A 16,522-nucleotide genomic window follows, 5' to 3' on the forward strand; every position below is an offset into this window, starting at 1 on the left:
AAAGAATAGTTACCGGTATCGTCGATGCTTGTGCAATCGGCCAGGTCGAGGTGGGTGAGGGCCGGCACGTGTGCGAGGGCGGTCAGCGCGTCCGAGGAGAGCCGGTGGTTCAAACGGAGGCCGAGGGCCGTGAGCTGGGTGCACAAGCCGCCGCCGAAGAGGGTCTCCAAGGCTCTGCACATTGTAAAGCGAGAGAGCGATGTAATCAGCAAACGCTCAAGGACAAAAACACACGACGACACGATGATATGACGATTTCAAGAGGGGAAGCATACGCGGCGTCAAGTTGGCAACGAACTAACTCGAGCGTGCGCCAATTGACGCACTTGTCGCGCAGGGCCTGCAGCACCACTGCCGCCTGTTTGAATGAAGACATGTAGGTTATGTGATGAGATTCCCCAGACCTGGGATGGCACCACGGCACACAGTGAAGAAGTGCGAACGTTGTCCATGTCCTCGAAGAAGACGTGCTCCATGGCCGTCGGTAGGTGTGCGAACGTTTCCGCGCACCACTACGTTCGTTACAAACGCGAAGAAGAGAGATGTGAGAGATGTGTGAGTGCAACAACCAACAAATCGTGACCAGCAAATCCCGCGATGAGGAGAGGGGCAGGTACCACAGCAGTATGCAGGCCGAGACGCATCACACGCAAGCGGGGGCTCTTGGCGAACAGGTAGTCGAGACCAGCCGGCGTGAATGAATACTGGGACCTGAAATCCACCGACCGCAGCGACTCCCCGCAGTGGTCCGCTGCACACATAACCTCTCATGTCAGTAACGCACACCAACACACAACACACAACACACGTAACACCACACACACACACACACACACACACAACACACAACACACAACACACACACAACATGACACAGATCGTACCGAGTGCGCTGAGTGAATCGTCGTCGAGATTCGAGCAGCCGGTGAGCCCGACGTGGGCCAGGCCCGGGTTGTTGCGGCACAGCAGAGCGAAGTCGTCCTTGGTTATATCGCAGCTGTCGCCCAGCTCGAGCCGGCGCAGGCTGGTGAGCTGCGCGAACGCGGCCAGCTGCTGGTCGCGCGCCCTGATGATCGACAGCTCGCGGAGCCTGGTGAGGCGCGTGACGTGGGTCATGGTGGTGTTGTAGGGCACGGTCAGGTTGGTCAGGCTCACGAGCGTGTCGGCGTGCTTGAGCAGGCCCTCGTCGACCCACACGTCGGTCAGCTTGTAGGTCAGGCTGGCGAAGTGGATCTTCTCGAGGCCTGGGTGGAGCGTCAGCACGGCCGTGATCTCGTCCTCCTCCCAGTCGCTCACCGAGCCGCAGCCGGCCAGGTAGGCCTCGAGCCTGATCTCCTTGATCTCGGCCAGGGCCGGCACCAGGCGCTACGGTTTTCGATCGAAAGTTGTCAGACCAATCAAACCGCAGAGCAGTTGAGCAACAAAAACAGTGTGGGACACAGGCGGCGGTATTCAGCACGTGCCTCCTGCAGGCGAGCGGAAGAGCGGGCCAGAAGCGACAGCACAGCGACTGACGGCGCGCGCTCCTCTTGCTGGCGAGTGTCGTTGGCACTTTCGACAGCGCGGCTGATGATCGCGTCCAGGCAGCCCTCCGAAACGGTCAAGGCCTGTTGGGTAACCACACGATTCATACAAACATATGAGGCTCGCGCGTGGGTATATGGGGGAAGGGGGGATTTGTACGGTGTCGAAGTGGTGGGCGGCCTGGCGCAGCATTTCCTGCTTGACGTTGGTCTGGCTGTTGGGGTCGCCGTAACACACATAGCCGTAGAGCGTATAGTCGCGGAAAGTCAGCGTGCGACACAGAAGTTGGCCTGTGTGCGTCGCGAGAAACGAGAGGAAGTGATCAGGTTGTGCCTTGCCCAGGCAGGCAGGAGGCAGGCAGCAAGGCAGTCAGGCGGGGGTGCATACCGCGCAGCACCAAGGCTTCGGCACACTCAGGGAACACCTCCACGCTTGCCTTGGCCAGGGACGACGCCAATAGCAGCTGGTCGACCGGATCGAGGTAGCTGCCACGCGTGGACATCCACTTCTCCACTGCTTGCATCGTCTCTCGCAGTAGCGACGCCTGAATAATACATTTTTTATATTGTAATAATTAAGTAATAAAATATTTTTTCATCAATCGACCAAGGGAGGCAAACGTACGTCCTTGGTGAGGGCGAGCTTGACTTGCTCGAGAGCCAGAGGCAGTTTGAGCATGGTGCACAACAGCATGCCGTAGTACAGGTGGCCCGATGCCGGCAAATCGCTGTTGGTGTGACGGAACGCACAGGTCATGATACGCGCACCAATTACTTGCGAACGCATTAACCACTCGCGCGGATCGCAGTGGGGAAGTGGGAAGAAGAAGAAACGCACGGCATGGAGAGGCACAGGTCGAACGCCTCGGCCGAGAGCGTGAGGTAGTTGCTCACGGCCTGGTTCCTGTTGCCCGAAATGGTGATGGTCTCGTTCCGGGTCAGCTGGCCCAGGCGATGGTAGGTCTGCAGGAGGAGGAATGCAAGGAATTCGACTGGTCAACCTTGACGCCATCGTCCTACTACGCTGGAAGGGAAAAGAAAGAACCTTGGCCAGGGTGAGATGGAAGGCGATGTCGTTGTAGCCGCTGGCGATCACGTGGCGCAGCGTCTCGGCTGCGGAGAGGAGAAGCGAATGGGCCTCGGGCGGGTTCTCCAGCACGATGTCCTCGGCGTCCTCGTACAACACCTGCCAACCGCACCATCGTCAATATAATATAACATAATATAATCTCATATAACATAATATAATTAACGGAAACATACCATGGCTTCGGCGAGCTCAGTGATACCCATGTGCTTGCTCCTCGTGTTGACCTGCACATCATAGAGGATGGGCAACAGAGATGATGTGGACCACGATCAAATCAGAGAGAACGTGTGCCGCTTAAAGTAAAGTACGTACCTGGACGAGATCGGGTTGCACGACGAGGGGAGGCTGGAAGCGCTTGTTGTACCCTTGCAGGTGCGTCCAAAACCGGTCCGACAGCACGATGCCTACCTTGTCGGCAAACCTGTGTGAACATTGCGTGAATTGGCATTGCAGTTAACTGAACTGATCAACATTGCGCGGATTGGCATTGTTGTTCTTTGAACTGATCTACGCTTGTGTTTTACGTGTCGTATGTGTCGTGTGTGCGTGTTATGTGTTGCGTGTGTTCCCGTGTGTGCTGTGTGTCGTACCTGCGCATGAGGAGGTAGAGGTTGAGCTGGAGAAGCACTCGCACGTCCTCGTCGTTTTCGAAGCTCATACGGAACTTGGCGCTCAAGAGCGACGCTACGAAAGAGAGCCATGCGATGGGCCGCGAATCCACCTGTGGAACGCAGAGATCGGTACCCGGGTACCGTTGTTATGATTTTGGTTTCCTACAAACTATGCGCCATGGAGGGGAAGGTACGCGGAAGGGTTGATGACGCAGCATCGTATTGATGAAGTTGATGGTCAGCGCCTGTTTGTTGTTGTAGTAATTGTAGGAATTAGCAGAATAAAGATAGCCTTTTCGCTATGTTTTTTTTTCATTAGAAACAATTAAAATTAAAAAAAGCGAGGGAAGACCTTGTAGGGTTCTTCGTAGGAGATCTTGATGCGGCGCATGCGGTCGCGCAACAGCTGCCGCAGCTTGTTCTTGAACACCCTGTCACGTGTTCACACGAATACACATCTTCTGTGTAAGCACGCGAATGGCGCAAGCAATCGCTCACGAGAAGGCAGTGAAGAATCAAGTACCTGGCAGTCATCTCAGTGAGCAGGAACTCCTTGGTGAACTCGTTCGTCGCGTGCTTCCTCACTTTGCCCAGATGCCTCATGTTCACTGCACACCAACAGCAACCCACGCACGCACGAGAGACTGCCATAGTTAGGGTCCATTCAAGCCACGATGGCGTGCGTGTGGCATGCAAGTACCTCCGCGGCGGTGGAACTCGTATGACAAATTGACCTGGAGCGCGTTGTCAGGCTTGAGCATGCGATCCAGCTCGCTCGCCAACTGCGGGATCACGCTCTCGTGCAGCCGCCGCGTGGCCTCCAGCACCTCCATGTTGTGCACCCGCGACTCTGGATCGCCCTTGGCCCACCTTTTGTTGCACGTCACCCACCACCACATCGACACAGCATTCACCGCACCACGTGGTGAGCCGAACGACAACTTGCAATCAGCAGCTACACGCCCCCCAAGAAGAAGAAGAAGGAAGAAGAACGAAGAACGAAGAAGAAGGGCCCAAATGCGGCGTACTGGGAGAAGGCGTCGGAGCTGAGAGGCACCGAGTTGGACCGCACGAGCTCCGGCCGCAGCAGATTGTAAAAGATGCACCGCAGGCTCTCCGACGCACGCGGCGCTTCTGCCGGGAACAGACGCGCCAAGTCTGCGCCACCCCACACACACACAGAAGTGAGAGTTATGCGAAAAACAAAGAATCATAAATATGAACCAACGACTTCAGCATCAAAGATGTGTACCGACGACGTAGAAGCGACCATCTTTGCCCTTGTGCCCCTCAAGATCGCCTGCAACGTTGAATGAGAGCAGAGTAAACAAACAAAAATCGAAAAAGAGAAATGGCAAGAGAAAGAAACAGGGAGGGACCTGGGCCGTAAAGAGCGACTTCCTTGTTGCCGACGATGTGCCGCTTGAGATGGAGCCACTTGCACGCCTGCTCCACCTTGCGACTCAGCTCGGCTTCCTTCTTCAGCACCGTGAGGCCTCCGTCGTTGGACCCGTAGCACAGCGTCGACGAACTGATCGGCAGCACTGCATCACCCCCAGTGTCAGTGCCAGTACTGCATCATCGATGATGTGATGCTGATGAGCCGAGCGCAGGTGCGGGGGGGGGTGGTACCAGAGCAGCAGACGAGACGGAAGCCGCGATAGTCGACTGTGCACATGAGCGGGCAGTGCAAGTCGGGTATGCACGCCCGATGCATCATGATCAACGACTTGAGCTCTGTGGATCGTCATATTCACCACTTCATGATTAGAACGGCCGTTGACAGCAAAGGGCGTGTAGCGGAGGAGGAGGGGTAAAGTCAGTTACCATGACCGGAGGCCTTGATGGCAAACTCGTCGGAGCGCTTCTCGCCGCCGTACATCCACACGGAATTGTATTTGCCCAGCTTGAAATCGAAGGCCAGCTTGAAGAAGATGCCGCGTACGATGTACCTGGCCAGGTGGTTATAACGAATGCCAATTTCCGTGTCAGTTCATAGTTAATTGAATGGGCGTGGCGGTATAATAGTAGTGATCAATTGGCGGTTGAGGGCGGCTCGCACTTCTGGCCTCCGGCTATACCGCCCACAGCCGCCGGTTGAATCGTCTTCTTCGCGTCGGGCTAAGAGAGAAGAAGAGCACGCGTTATCAACCTCAATGTAGTTGGCGGGAGTGCATGAACTTCAAAGTTGACACCGAGGAGAGTAGTACCAGAAAGAGCTCGGAGATGATGATCAGGCCGTACTTGCTCGCCGTATCAACGAAATCTGTTGATGATTGTAGCACAATTTATGAGCACGGTTACTGCTGCGTGTGAAGTGTGCATTATGAATTGTCTGGCGCACCTCTGGACAACCGGGCCAGCTCGGCATGCCGCTGCCTGGTGTCGCTCAGCCCCAAGACTCTGTCAAAGCACACGATTCGTGCACACCAACGCCATCGAGTGGGAGAAATGTGAGTCAAACAGGCATAGCAGGCTACGAAAGAACGTGCACGATGCGTACGTTTGCCACTCTTCGTTCCAGTCTCTCTGCCACCTGTCCTTCTTCTTCCTGTTGCGCCGCTGACGCGCTTCGTCATCCGAACTGTCCGAGCTATCGGCGCTCGAGTCGCTCGAGGAGTCGTCCCCGGCAGCAGCTTGCAGTGGGTCGACGTCCTCGTCGTCCGTCGTCGGGTCCTCCCCGCCGAGCAGCAGGTGGTGCTTGCGCCGGTCCACCAGCATACCGGCCCGCAGCACGTACTTGACTTCGTCTTCGCCATCCTCGTGGCCTTCGTCAGCTTCGCTCGCCTCTTGCTCGCTCCTGCCGCTGCCGCTGCCGCTGCTGCTGTCGTCGCTGCTGTCAGCCGAAGCTTCGGCCTCGGCCTCGGCTTCCTCGCGCTCCTTCCTCACCTGCCTCCTATGCTCGCGCTCGGCCTTGATGTTCTCATCGATGTCCACGTAGGCGTCCGACATCTCGAGCTGCTTGCCCTTATAGCGCTCATCGCCGGCCTCTCCCGGTTCGTTCTCGTCATCATTGTCGTCCTCACTCTCGCCCTTTTGTTCCTCCTCTTTCTTCGTGGCGACCTTCTTCTTCTTCTTGCCCTTGGTCCTCCTGCTCCTCTTCTTATTGTTGGTGATGGTCGCGTGCACCTGGTCGTCGTCCTCGTAGGCGCTGCTGCTGGAGCCTTCGCCCGGCTGGTAGTACTTCGCGAACCACTCCATCACCTCCTCGCCCTCGCCTTCACTTACACCGCCCTTTGCCTGCTCCTTCTTCTTCTTCTGTTTGTAGAGGGTCGCCGACTGCTGGAGGGAAGCGATGAACACGTCGGAGGCCTCGTACACGCTGCTCCACCTGTAGTCGACTGCATCGCCTGGTGCCGCTCCCTCTACGGCCCCATAGCCACCGCCCCGTGCCGCGCAGGCGCCATCGTCATCATCATCTTGCTCCATCTTGCCGCTACTCGGATTCTGGATTTCCTCATCTTCTGCGATCCACTGCTCGGGCGCGCCATAGCCTCCACCTCTGATGCCTCCCAGGCTGGCCGGGTCCTCGTCTTCCCCGCTGGCGAGATCATCGTTGACGATTTGCGCCTCTGCCTCATCTGCCGCCTTTTCTGTTCGCCTTGTTTCATCATCAACGGTCGTTATTTTCGTCTTCTTCTCTTCTTCTCCTTCGTTCTTGTCTTCGGTTTGTTGTTGATGGTGCGGCTGGCCACGAGGAGGAGCAGAGGGTGCGTCGGTAGGGCCACGGCTGGCGGCGACCGCGGCGGGAGTGCGGGTGTCTTCTTCAATGGCGGCCCACTGGCGGCGCAGGGCCATGAAATCGTAGGCTCGCGCAGACATCGTCCTCTCCTTCTTGGTTGTTGAGCACCCCTTCTTTGCCTTGGCTTCCGCACCTTTTGTTTAATTAATTCACATTGTTCAAATACTCGGCATTCTGTGTCTGGCGCGGGCTGCCCGGCTTGGAGTGAAGGAGCAGAGGATCAGCTTCAGCGTCTGATTCTCTAAGCCTCCTCATTCCACAGGTTCATAAAAGTGCTGTTACGCCACTTTCTTTATAAGGTCTTTGATACCAAAAGGTGGTCCAGTAAGGTCAAAGATCAGGAAGAACAGAGACAACATTGCGCCCTTACTTTGCCCCAACTCAAAGAAGACGATCAAGCCAGCGGCAGTGGGCGGTATTGCTGGAGGCCAGAAGTACTCTATGCGATGATACCACACGCACTTGATGTTGCTTTTGTTACTAACCACTTTTCAGTGCTGGTTGTTGGGGCCAGGTACATCGTGCGAGGCAATGTGTGGATGTACGGCGGTGAGGAACGCTCCGACGAGTTTGCCGTCAAGGCTTCCGGCCACGGTAACCATTTCGAAATTGTTCTAGCGCGCTTCAAAGACCCTTGGGTTGGGCGTGCAACTGATCGACGATCCACAGAGCTCAAGTCGTTGATCATGATGCATCGGGCGTGCATACCCGACTTGCACTGCCCGCTCATGTGCACAGTCGACTATCGCGGCTTCCGTCTCGTCTGCTGCTCTGGTACCACCCCCCCGCGCGCTGGTACCACGCCTCTTGCGTGGGCCTGACCTTGTCTTCTTCGCCTTCGTCAGGCAAAGTTGTGCCTGCCTGAGCTCCCAGTATTCGTTCACGCCAGCTGGCCTCGACTACCTGTTCACCAAATGCAACGGGCTCCGTGCTATGCGTCTCAGCTTGCACACCGCAGTGGTAAGTCGCCCACAACACCCACCAATTGTCCTACCGGCCTTTCCAGTGGTGCGCCGACACCTGCCGGCCGGAGCAGGTCTTCTTCTGGAAAAACGTATGCGTATCTCTCTCGTCCTCGATTTCAATTAGCTCTAACCTTGCGGAGGGCGCAGACGGTCGTACAGGCACTTAGGGACAAGTGTCACCCACCTCGACCTGGCCGGATGCACGCTGGACTTAGGCAGCCTCAACAAGATCAGCACCGCAGGCCTCATCCCTGTGCTCCAGCAAAACTCGTGCGCTATGACACGACACATGACACGCACACACACACCGACACACGACACACATGGCACACAACGCACACGACACACAAAACACACAGACACGACACTACACACACGGAACGACACGACGCGCACGACACGCACGACACACACGACACACACGACACACGACACACGACACACGACACACCAACTGTGCGTGCGTGCGTGCCTACCTTGCCGGATGGTGTCGCCCGCCCAAGCTCACCTCGCTCTCCTTGAAGGACAACAACATCAGGGCCTCAGTTACTTGACTGCCGGCGCTCCCAAGCTGTTCGGGCCATCGCCGATTTCATTGTGTGGAAGTGTGCCGTGTGTGTGCCGTGTGTGTACCGTGTGTGGCCGTGCGTGGCCGTGCAACACTAATCGCGTGTCCCTCGTGCAAGTTTACGAAGGCCTCCGTCAAGGCCCTGGCGCTGCGGAAGAGCACTGCGGAAAATAAGTGAGCAAATTCCGTGCACCTTGGCGGCGCACGCAGAAAAAAGCCAAAGCGGCGCCTTTTGTGCGTGCAACAGTGAGGCGACCCAAGCTGCGTGTCGGGCACCGCCCCACCTCGGCGGCCAGCATTGGGCGGTTCGTCTTCTCACACAGGTGACCTCGCATGCTGACGAAGATAAGCACAAAAGGAAAAGACAAAAAACTCAACTTGTTTATTGTGTTTTGTTTGGAATCGGGCAATGAAATGTCTGGTTCTTCTCGGGGCGGTCGACAAAAATTACGAGCAGCCAGCTCCATTTCTTCATCGTTGTTGGTGCGTGATTCACACGCCATTCGATCTTGATGCTCAACGACGCCTGAGCTTTTCTGGCGTTATCCATTTCCTCTCGCGTCGCCTTCGGTTTGAGGCACAGCCATGGTGGTGCGTACACAAAATCTTAATCACCAAAATTAAATTAATTACTTTTCCATCGCGGCATGAGCCGAATCTTAATTGATGCCATAACAATTACATCAACTCTTTATTGAACAATAATCATTATACTTATTATTTGTAGTTCATTCTCACGCCCACGAGGATGGTGCGCCAGTTTATTATTGTTATTAACTTTATTATTTTTATTTTTTGTCGGGGGGCGTCCTGGCTGCAGGAACTGTATCGAGTGGAAGGCTCGCTGGCCTTCCTGTCACTGGTGGGGTCCTTCCTCATCATTCTCTCAGCCATGTTCGTCAAGGTGCCGCTCTACACGCCCGCCGCCGCGCATGTCGTCTCACGAGCTCACTGAACTCGCTGCGTGCGTTGCGTGCCGTGTGTGTCGTGCCGTGTGTGTCGTGACGTCGCACGCGTGTGTCGGCTCAGGAACTGCGACAACACCCAACGAATCTCGTGCTCCTCCTCTCGATATGCGACTTCATGTTTGCATTGAAGGTGCCACGCAACACCTCCTTTATGCTGTGCGTGTCGTGCGTGTCGTGCGTGTCGTGCATGTCGTGCGTGTCGTGCGCTGACGATAAGGCGTGTATAACGCACGCACACACAGTTTGCGATCACGTCGATCTTGCCGAATTCGATCTCGTACCAGGACATCACGGCCTACTGCATCGGGCAGGCCGTGTGGGCTCAGTTCTGGGGCATGGCCTCCATCAGCTGGAACGGAATCATTTCGCTCAACTTGATGGCCAACTTGCGCAAGCCGTTCCTCGACACCTCCAAGGTACTCTACTCGTCTGCCCCTCGTGTGCGCGTGCGGTGGTGCACGTGTGCTGTGCGTGTGCGGTGTGTGTGTGTGTGCGGTGCGTGTGCGGTAGTAATGGCTGCTTGTGGGTGTGTAGTGGGGCACATACTACCACCTGTGGGTGTGGGTGCTGTCCGGAGTCACGACCATTCTCCTGGTGGTGCTCAACATGTATGGTGTGTCGGGCGATGGAACGTACGACCCCCACAATATATGAAATAGAACTACTTCTTTTGAACAATTTCAAGAATTCATATTATTTTTATTTTACTAATGTTGTAATAATATTAAACCGTGCGCGCTGTGATAGGTGTTGGATCAAGGGCGACTACAACTTGTTCAGGCTCGTGTTCTTCATCCCCCTACGTACACACCTCGACCACATATTTGATTAATTTATTTTATTTTATGCTATGCTATGTTATTTTATTATTTATTATTTTCTGTGTTTAATTCATATTCGTGAATGCCGCAGTGGCCTATTTTGTATTGGGCGCGAGTGCCTTCATGATCGGTCTCTCGTCCACACGCTCCCTGTCCGAGGAGGTACACCCGTCGTCACCTCCATTGGTTTCTTCACGTCATTGGTGGTGGTCGTTGACGTCATCATCGACATTGTTGGTTTCTTTCTTTCGTTGCGCAGTCGTCGGTGCGTACGCGCATGGTGTTTCGTATGTTCTTCTACACGTCGGTGTTCATCATCTGCTGGAGCGGTCCGCTGGCCCATCGCTTCACCCAGTACTGGCGCGTCTACAGCGACGTCTTCATCTACGCCGACGCCATCGGCCAAAGGTCTCTCTCTTCTCTCCTCCCACTTCTGCTACCGCGCAACTGAGCTTCTGACACGCGCGTTGTGTGTCGTACCGTGTGCGGTGTGTGCGGTGTGTGCGGTGTGTGTGTGTGCGGTGTGTGCGGTGTGTGCGGTGTGTGTCGTCATAGTGTGCAAGGGTTCGCGAATGCGCTGGTGTGGCTCACGAATCCGTCGTTCTTCGGTTCGTTCAAGAAGAACATCCTCATGCGCGTCCCCGTCCTGCGCAGCTACTACTTCAAGGTATACATGTGGCCTACATAGCGACGTTCAGCGACCGGTTGCTCACGATCTGCGTATTGTGTGTGTGTGTGTGTGTGTCGTGTGTGTCGTGTGTGTCGTGTGCGGTGTGTGTCATGTCAAGCTTGACGATACCAACCTTCCGCTTCTGCGCGACTTGGGCGTCCATGAATACCTCCACGATGATAGGTTCCACTTATATTCTTTCTTCCGTTCTTTCGTTCTTCTTCGTTATTCATTCTTTTTTACACACGAAACAAACTCACCACACGACATCACCAGGCAAGACATGCAAAAGCTGGACATTGTCATCCGCAAGAACATCATCACATTCCTCCTTTATGGCATGAAGGAAGCCGTACGATCTCTCCCCTCTCCTCTCTCTCTCTCTCTCTTCTCTCTCTCTCTCTCTCGCTCGTCTTCACATTTGCTCACGCGCGCATGACACGACACGACACCCAGTGCGAAGACGTCCAGAGCCGCTACGAGGAGCCGCTCAACGAGGCCGACTTCAGGGAAGTGCGCGACATCCTCGAACTCAAGTACGGCCTCTTTTATCAATTAATTGTACACTATGTTATTTATATTATTATTGATTTATTTATTATAGTTGATGAGAGAAAATATTAATAAATTAATTTATTACTATCAATTCCTTTTTCTTACCAATGTTGGGCGTGTGGGACAGGTACGAGAACACGCGCACGATGAAGGAGTATCGATTCGTGGACTACTGTCCCTATGTCTTCCAGAAGCTTCGCGCCCAGGCCGGCATCACCCCCGAGGCCTACATGGTACGCCTCTCTCTCTCTCTCTTGTGTGTCGTACACCTGCGGTGTGACGTGCGTGTCGTGTGTGTCGTGTCGTCTGACTGTGTCTCTTGTCGCTGGCCGTGCGCAGGCGTCGATTCAGCCGGAGCTGTTCCTCAAGAGCCTGTCGAACCAAAAGTTCTCGGAGGGCCGCAGCGGGAGCTTCTTCTGCTTCTCGCCGGACAAGTGCTTCATCATCAAGACCATCCCCGAGTCCGAGGCCAAACTCCTCAACAAGATCCTGCCCGCCTACTACCAGGTCTGGCACCACATCACCTGCTGCTGACGTCACACTCACATTTGTTTAAAGTTGATTTTATTCATTTGTTCATTTATTTATTCATTTAGTCATTTATTTATTTGAATTATTGTAGTTTATTATTAATTATTGCATTAATGGATTAATTGGTGGTGGTGCAGTACATCGGCAACAACCCGGATTCGCGGTTGATGCGCTTCTACGGCCTCCACGCGATCAAGATGCACTACGGCGACCAGGTCTTCGTCATCGTGATGAGCAACGCCTTCCGAACGCACCGCAAGATCCACGAACGATACGATCTCAAGGTACGCACACGCAGCAACGCACACGACACACGACACGACACACACGACATACGACACACGACGGTTGTGATTTGACGATGTCGGGCCGATCGCAGGGCTCGTGGGTGCGAAGAGAGGTGGGCAAGGACTTCCGGGACAACCCGGGCAAGGTCCTTGGCATGGACATCGACCTCAAGGTAAGTAAGCCAGGCCACCGCCCTCACCATCCACCAACCCACGTTATGTACGTCGAGTGCTACGCACGCGCTGACCAACACACCACACACACACCACACGTGTGCGGCCGCCCCCAGGCCATGGGACGCAAGGTGCGGCTGACCAACGAGCAGCGAACGGCCATGGTCCAACAAATCACCGACGACGCCACCGTACGCACACTCCCTTTTTTTTCCTTTATTTATTTATTATGATTAGTATTATGTAAATTAATGAGATTATTTTATTTTATTTTATTTAACGATAAATGTTTTGTTTTGTGTTTGGTGTCTACAGTTCATGTGTAGCTTGGGAATTATGGACTACTCCATCCTGCTGGGCATCCATTTTGTCGACAGAGCCGCCGAAGGCACCACGGTCGCGATCGAAGGGGTCGCGGCGAGTGGCGCCGCCGATGCTACGGATGGCGGCGCCGGCGCCTCGTCGACGCCGCAGACGCCGCAGCGGCTCCTGAAGAACGGCGATGAAAGCGAAAGCGAAAGCGAAAGCGAAGGCGAAGGCGACGACCGAAGACCGCTGCTCGACGGCGGCCGGCGCGCCGAGGACCTCGAAGCTGGCCCGAGCACCGTCGAGAGCACCTTGGGTACGCCCGCACCCCCCCCCCTTTTCTCCATTCCTCTATTCCTGTGCGTGTGCGGTGGTGCGTGCGCGTGTGCGTGTGCGTGTGCGGTTGGGCGAGTGTTTTCACGCTCGTGTGTGCGTGTGTGCGTGTGCGTGTGCGTGTTCTCCATATCCATACATAGACGGCGTGCTCAGTTTAGAGCGGGAGAATTACATTCCCCTCCACATTCGCCCCTCCGTCTCCGAAATTGAAAAACAGCGCCGCAACCAGAAGAAGATGGACAAGAAGAAGATGATGAAGAGCGGAAGAAGTAGAAGAAGGCGGGAGAGAGGCAGCACCACCAATAATGCTTCGCACTCCTCGCCTCCGCTGCCCTCCTCAGACCATTCCATCAACCTCGCAGCCAGCAGCCCCGAAGACTACGTCGACGATGCCGAGCAGGACAAGTCGGGCAGCCACACGCCGCTCCGCGCGCGCCGCACCAGCGACGATGACGAAGTGAAGAAGGAGAAGAAGAAGAAGGAGAAGATTGAAGACGCCTACGCGGATGAAAGCGACTACTCGACTGATTCGTACGACAGCGAGGACGAATTTAGCGACGACGTCGAGGGCCGACTGTTCAGGTACCGTAGTGCGTGTTGCGTGTTGCGTGTGCGGCGTGTTGTGCGGAATGTGACGATGCCTACAGAGAACTAACACGACAACGCGCGCACACACGCCACACACACACACACACACACGCCGCACACACAACGACACGACACGACACGAATGAATGCAGGGATGAGGGGTTCTTGTCGGTGGATGGGAAGGAGATCTACTATCTGTGCATCATCGACATCCTGCAGCTCTACGACCTCAACAAGAAGGCCGAACGCTTCTGGAAAGTGCGCGTCATGCACAAGGATTTCGTACGTCGCTCCAGCTTGCCTCTTGATATATGTGGTCTGTTGTCGTTTGCCTTGATCGAAGGAACACTGTTTGTTTTGTTGTCTAATTTGAGGTGTGTGCGCGTGTCGTGTCGTGTCGTGTGTGCGGGAAAAAAACACGTGTGTGGTGTGGTGTGTGCAGCATGGAGTATCGGTGCAGCCGCCACCACGATATCGGGATCGGTTCGTGGCGTGCGCGTTCGATCTGGTCACCTCGCCCGACGCCACGGCCTCCTGAACAAGCGCGTAATTTGTTTATTCATTTTCTCGTAATATTCTTTTGTCTTTTTAGAAAGAAATGCTTCCCGCTCTTTAAAGAGCGAAAAACGAAAGCGAAGACTTAACTCACCAAGTCAAAGATGAACAAGCGGCCATGCAAGAAGGCACGACTTTGCTCCACCTCGGGCGAGGAAGAAGCTGACTTGCCACCTGGTGGCTCCCTGTGGGACCTGCTGAGCAGCCTGCCGGACCTGGTGCTGGCCCACCTCCTCAGCATCTTCCTTCCGCCCTCCCACGGCCGTACCCACTTGCCCCCCAAACAATAAGAACAATAAATGCAATTTATTTGATATCTTTTCTATTTCTATATTTCTATTTGATGTAATTATTTATATTTATATTTCCTCTTTCTGGACAGTGCGCGTGCTGCCGAACCACAGGCGGCGGCTCTACCACGCGGCCAAGGCCTTCCTCGAGCGCGGCGACGACCCCGCCACTCCCTGCCCAGAGAGCTTCTGGTACTATTTATAATATATATACTATATTATATTCCATATATATTACATTCCATAGATATAATATATATATATTAAAGACGTGGCAAGTCTCATCACCACCCCGACCAGGCACGATGACACGGACCAGTACGGCCACCACACGCTCGCGCCGCGCATCGACGCCGCGGTGCTGGCCCTGCGCGCCACGTGCCGCGCCCTGCGCGACCGCGTGGACCTGGTGCTGCGCCTTCCGCCGCTGTCGTTCGTGGACCAGCTCCACGCGTGGCTCCGGGAGCAGGTCGGCCCCGCGGCGCCGGCCATTGGCGACATCGAAGCCGCGCGGCGGCTGACCCAGCAGGCGAGCGCCCTCACCGGACGAGCCCACGCGCTGCTCCACCAACTGCGGTTCGGCCCTGCCCTTCCATTGGCTGCCCATATCTCAACCCTGACACGACACGACACACACGACACACGACACACGCGACACACGACACACGACACACGATACGCACGGCACGTACGTGACACACACGACACGACACACGCGACACGCGACACACGACACACGATAGGCTGGAGGAGGTGGTGGAGGAGGTGTGTCGAGAATGGAAGATCGGGCGGGCCAAGCGCAGAGCACTCGCCCGACTGACGCGCCCCGAGGAGGAGGGGGAGGAGGCGGGGCAGCAGCCGCGGCTGCGGGTGGTGCACTTGGCCCACAGGAGCGACCTGGTGGGCGGGGTCGGCTGCCAGGCCATCGACGCCAGCCTCACGCTCTCGCTCCCCGGCCTACCCACGGTGGGTTTCCCTTTTCTCTTCTTTTCTTTCTCTTTTTCCCCGTCTGTTTCACACCCGCCATGTGTGTCGTGTCGTGTGTCGTGTTATGTGTCGTGTCGTGTCGTGTCGTGCGCACACGCACAGAGCTGGTGGAGATTGGTCTTGTGTCGGAGTTGACCTACGAGACCGACCTCACGGTGCTCCTCGCGCTCCACACGCGCTCGACGGAGTGGTGCCGCCGTCTGGGCCTCTCCACCGCCCAGCCGCCGCCGCCGCAGCCGCTCGACGCTTCCGGCCACCACCCGGCAGCAGCGGCGGCCCACGACGCCGACGGCGGCGAACAGTCGACGACGCGCGCGCTGATCGGGTGGAGCCAGGGCGAAGCGCGGCTGCACACGGCCCTGCTCGCCAAGCTCTGGGCCGCGCTCGGCTTCGCCTGCCGCCCCGGCCTCGTCGGCGACGACCCGATGACGATAGAAAAGAACGATGACGACGACGAGGTGTGGGGCGGGCACGAGGTGGCGGCGGTGCTGCTGGGCTGCCTGGGCTTCATGAGCCGCGCCGACGTGCTCGACGCGAACCCCTTCAAGGCCGGGGGCGCGGTGGACGAAGACGCCGAAGACGACGAGGCGCGCGAGCTGGCCGACGCAGAGTGCGTGGAGCGGACCACGGCGAGATTCAACGAACGGCGATCCGTGGTATGTGTGTCCTGTGTGTCGTGCGTGTCGTGCGTGTCGTGTCGTACACACCATGATCACCGCACACGCACACGACACACACGCGACGCCACAAATGCAGGAGCCGCTGCTGAGGGGCTGGAATCAATTTCTGCGCGGCCACGTGGCTCAGCCAGCGGGGCTGGGGCGACGGCAGGCGCTGGTCGCGTGGGAGCTGGTGACGCGCACCGTCGAGCGCTACGTTGGCCAGCTGCGCGTGTCGCACATCGGTCACGCCCTCGAGGTCCTGCATGGCCTGTCACCAGTCGGCCGCATCGACC

At 56.1% G+C, this 16,522-nt stretch overlaps 4 protein-coding genes across 4 annotated transcripts in view; 3 read left to right on the forward strand and 1 right to left on the reverse strand.

Moving 5' to 3' along the window:
• Nucleotides 1-7,046, reverse strand: part of ACA1_215080 (uncharacterized protein) — a gene marked incomplete at both ends in the record, with an annotated part of 9,232 nt that extends 2,186 nt beyond the window's left edge. The window contains 26 exons of the mRNA XM_004337042.1: nt 14-174; nt 327-358; nt 444-512; nt 618-751; nt 885-1,365; nt 1,404-1,607; nt 1,684-1,814; nt 1,912-2,068; nt 2,149-2,251; nt 2,362-2,486; nt 2,569-2,709; nt 2,787-2,837; nt 2,926-3,034; nt 3,204-3,334; nt 3,577-3,655; nt 3,748-3,832; nt 3,925-4,094; nt 4,253-4,382; nt 4,477-4,524; nt 4,604-4,768; nt 4,857-4,961; nt 5,052-5,176; nt 5,287-5,345; nt 5,435-5,490; nt 5,569-5,627; nt 5,728-7,046. Coding sequence (XP_004337090.1) covers nt 14-174; nt 327-358; nt 444-512; nt 618-751; nt 885-1,365; nt 1,404-1,607; nt 1,684-1,814; nt 1,912-2,068; nt 2,149-2,251; nt 2,362-2,486; nt 2,569-2,709; nt 2,787-2,837; nt 2,926-3,034; nt 3,204-3,334; nt 3,577-3,655; nt 3,748-3,832; nt 3,925-4,094; nt 4,253-4,382; nt 4,477-4,524; nt 4,604-4,768; nt 4,857-4,961; nt 5,052-5,176; nt 5,287-5,345; nt 5,435-5,490; nt 5,569-5,627; nt 5,728-7,046 — 4,429 coding nt within the window. The remainder of the gene's footprint in view (nt 1-13; nt 175-326; nt 359-443; nt 513-617; nt 752-884; nt 1,366-1,403; nt 1,608-1,683; nt 1,815-1,911; nt 2,069-2,148; nt 2,252-2,361; nt 2,487-2,568; nt 2,710-2,786; nt 2,838-2,925; nt 3,035-3,203; nt 3,335-3,576; nt 3,656-3,747; nt 3,833-3,924; nt 4,095-4,252; nt 4,383-4,476; nt 4,525-4,603; nt 4,769-4,856; nt 4,962-5,051; nt 5,177-5,286; nt 5,346-5,434; nt 5,491-5,568; nt 5,628-5,727) is intronic.
• A 459-nt stretch (nt 7,047-7,505) lies between these two features.
• ACA1_215290 (uncharacterized protein) lies at nt 7,506-8,677 on the forward strand (the record flags this gene model as incomplete). Its single annotated transcript, XM_004337043.1, has 5 exons — nt 7,506-7,560; nt 7,636-7,740; nt 7,856-7,894; nt 8,099-8,184; nt 8,618-8,677. 5 exons carry the CDS (start codon nt 7,506-7,508, stop codon nt 8,675-8,677), a joined length of 345 nt encoding a protein of 114 aa, XP_004337091.1.
• Nucleotides 8,678-9,084: 407 nt separating this feature from the next.
• ACA1_215300 (Phosphatidylinositol4-phosphate 5-Kinase protein) lies at nt 9,085-14,273 on the forward strand (the record flags this gene model as incomplete). Its single annotated transcript, XM_004337044.1, has 21 exons — nt 9,085-9,090; nt 9,320-9,403; nt 9,529-9,597; nt 9,710-9,883; nt 10,002-10,099; nt 10,215-10,270; nt 10,380-10,450; nt 10,548-10,696; nt 10,844-10,955; nt 11,077-11,141; nt 11,235-11,310; nt 11,415-11,494; nt 11,641-11,746; nt 11,853-12,020; nt 12,182-12,328; nt 12,424-12,504; nt 12,622-12,696; nt 12,821-13,127; nt 13,288-13,729; nt 13,888-14,017; nt 14,178-14,273. 21 exons carry the CDS (start codon nt 9,085-9,087, stop codon nt 14,271-14,273), a joined length of 2,592 nt encoding a protein of 863 aa, XP_004337092.1.
• A 121-nt stretch (nt 14,274-14,394) lies between these two features.
• Nucleotides 14,395-16,336, forward strand: ACA1_215310 (uncharacterized protein; the record flags this gene model as incomplete). Its single annotated transcript, XM_004337045.1, has 6 exons — nt 14,395-14,554; nt 14,673-14,772; nt 14,881-15,156; nt 15,324-15,550; nt 15,670-16,258; nt 16,327-16,336. 6 exons carry the CDS (start codon nt 14,395-14,397, stop codon nt 16,334-16,336), a joined length of 1,362 nt encoding a protein of 453 aa, XP_004337093.1.
• Nucleotides 16,337-16,522: the final 186 nt, after the last annotated feature.

This window comes from Acanthamoeba castellanii (genome assembly GCF_000313135.1).
Source record: "Acanthamoeba castellanii str. Neff unplaced genomic scaffold scf7180000084758, whole genome shotgun sequence".
Lineage (NCBI taxonomy): Eukaryota > Discosea > Longamoebia > Acanthamoebidae > Acanthamoeba > Acanthamoeba castellanii.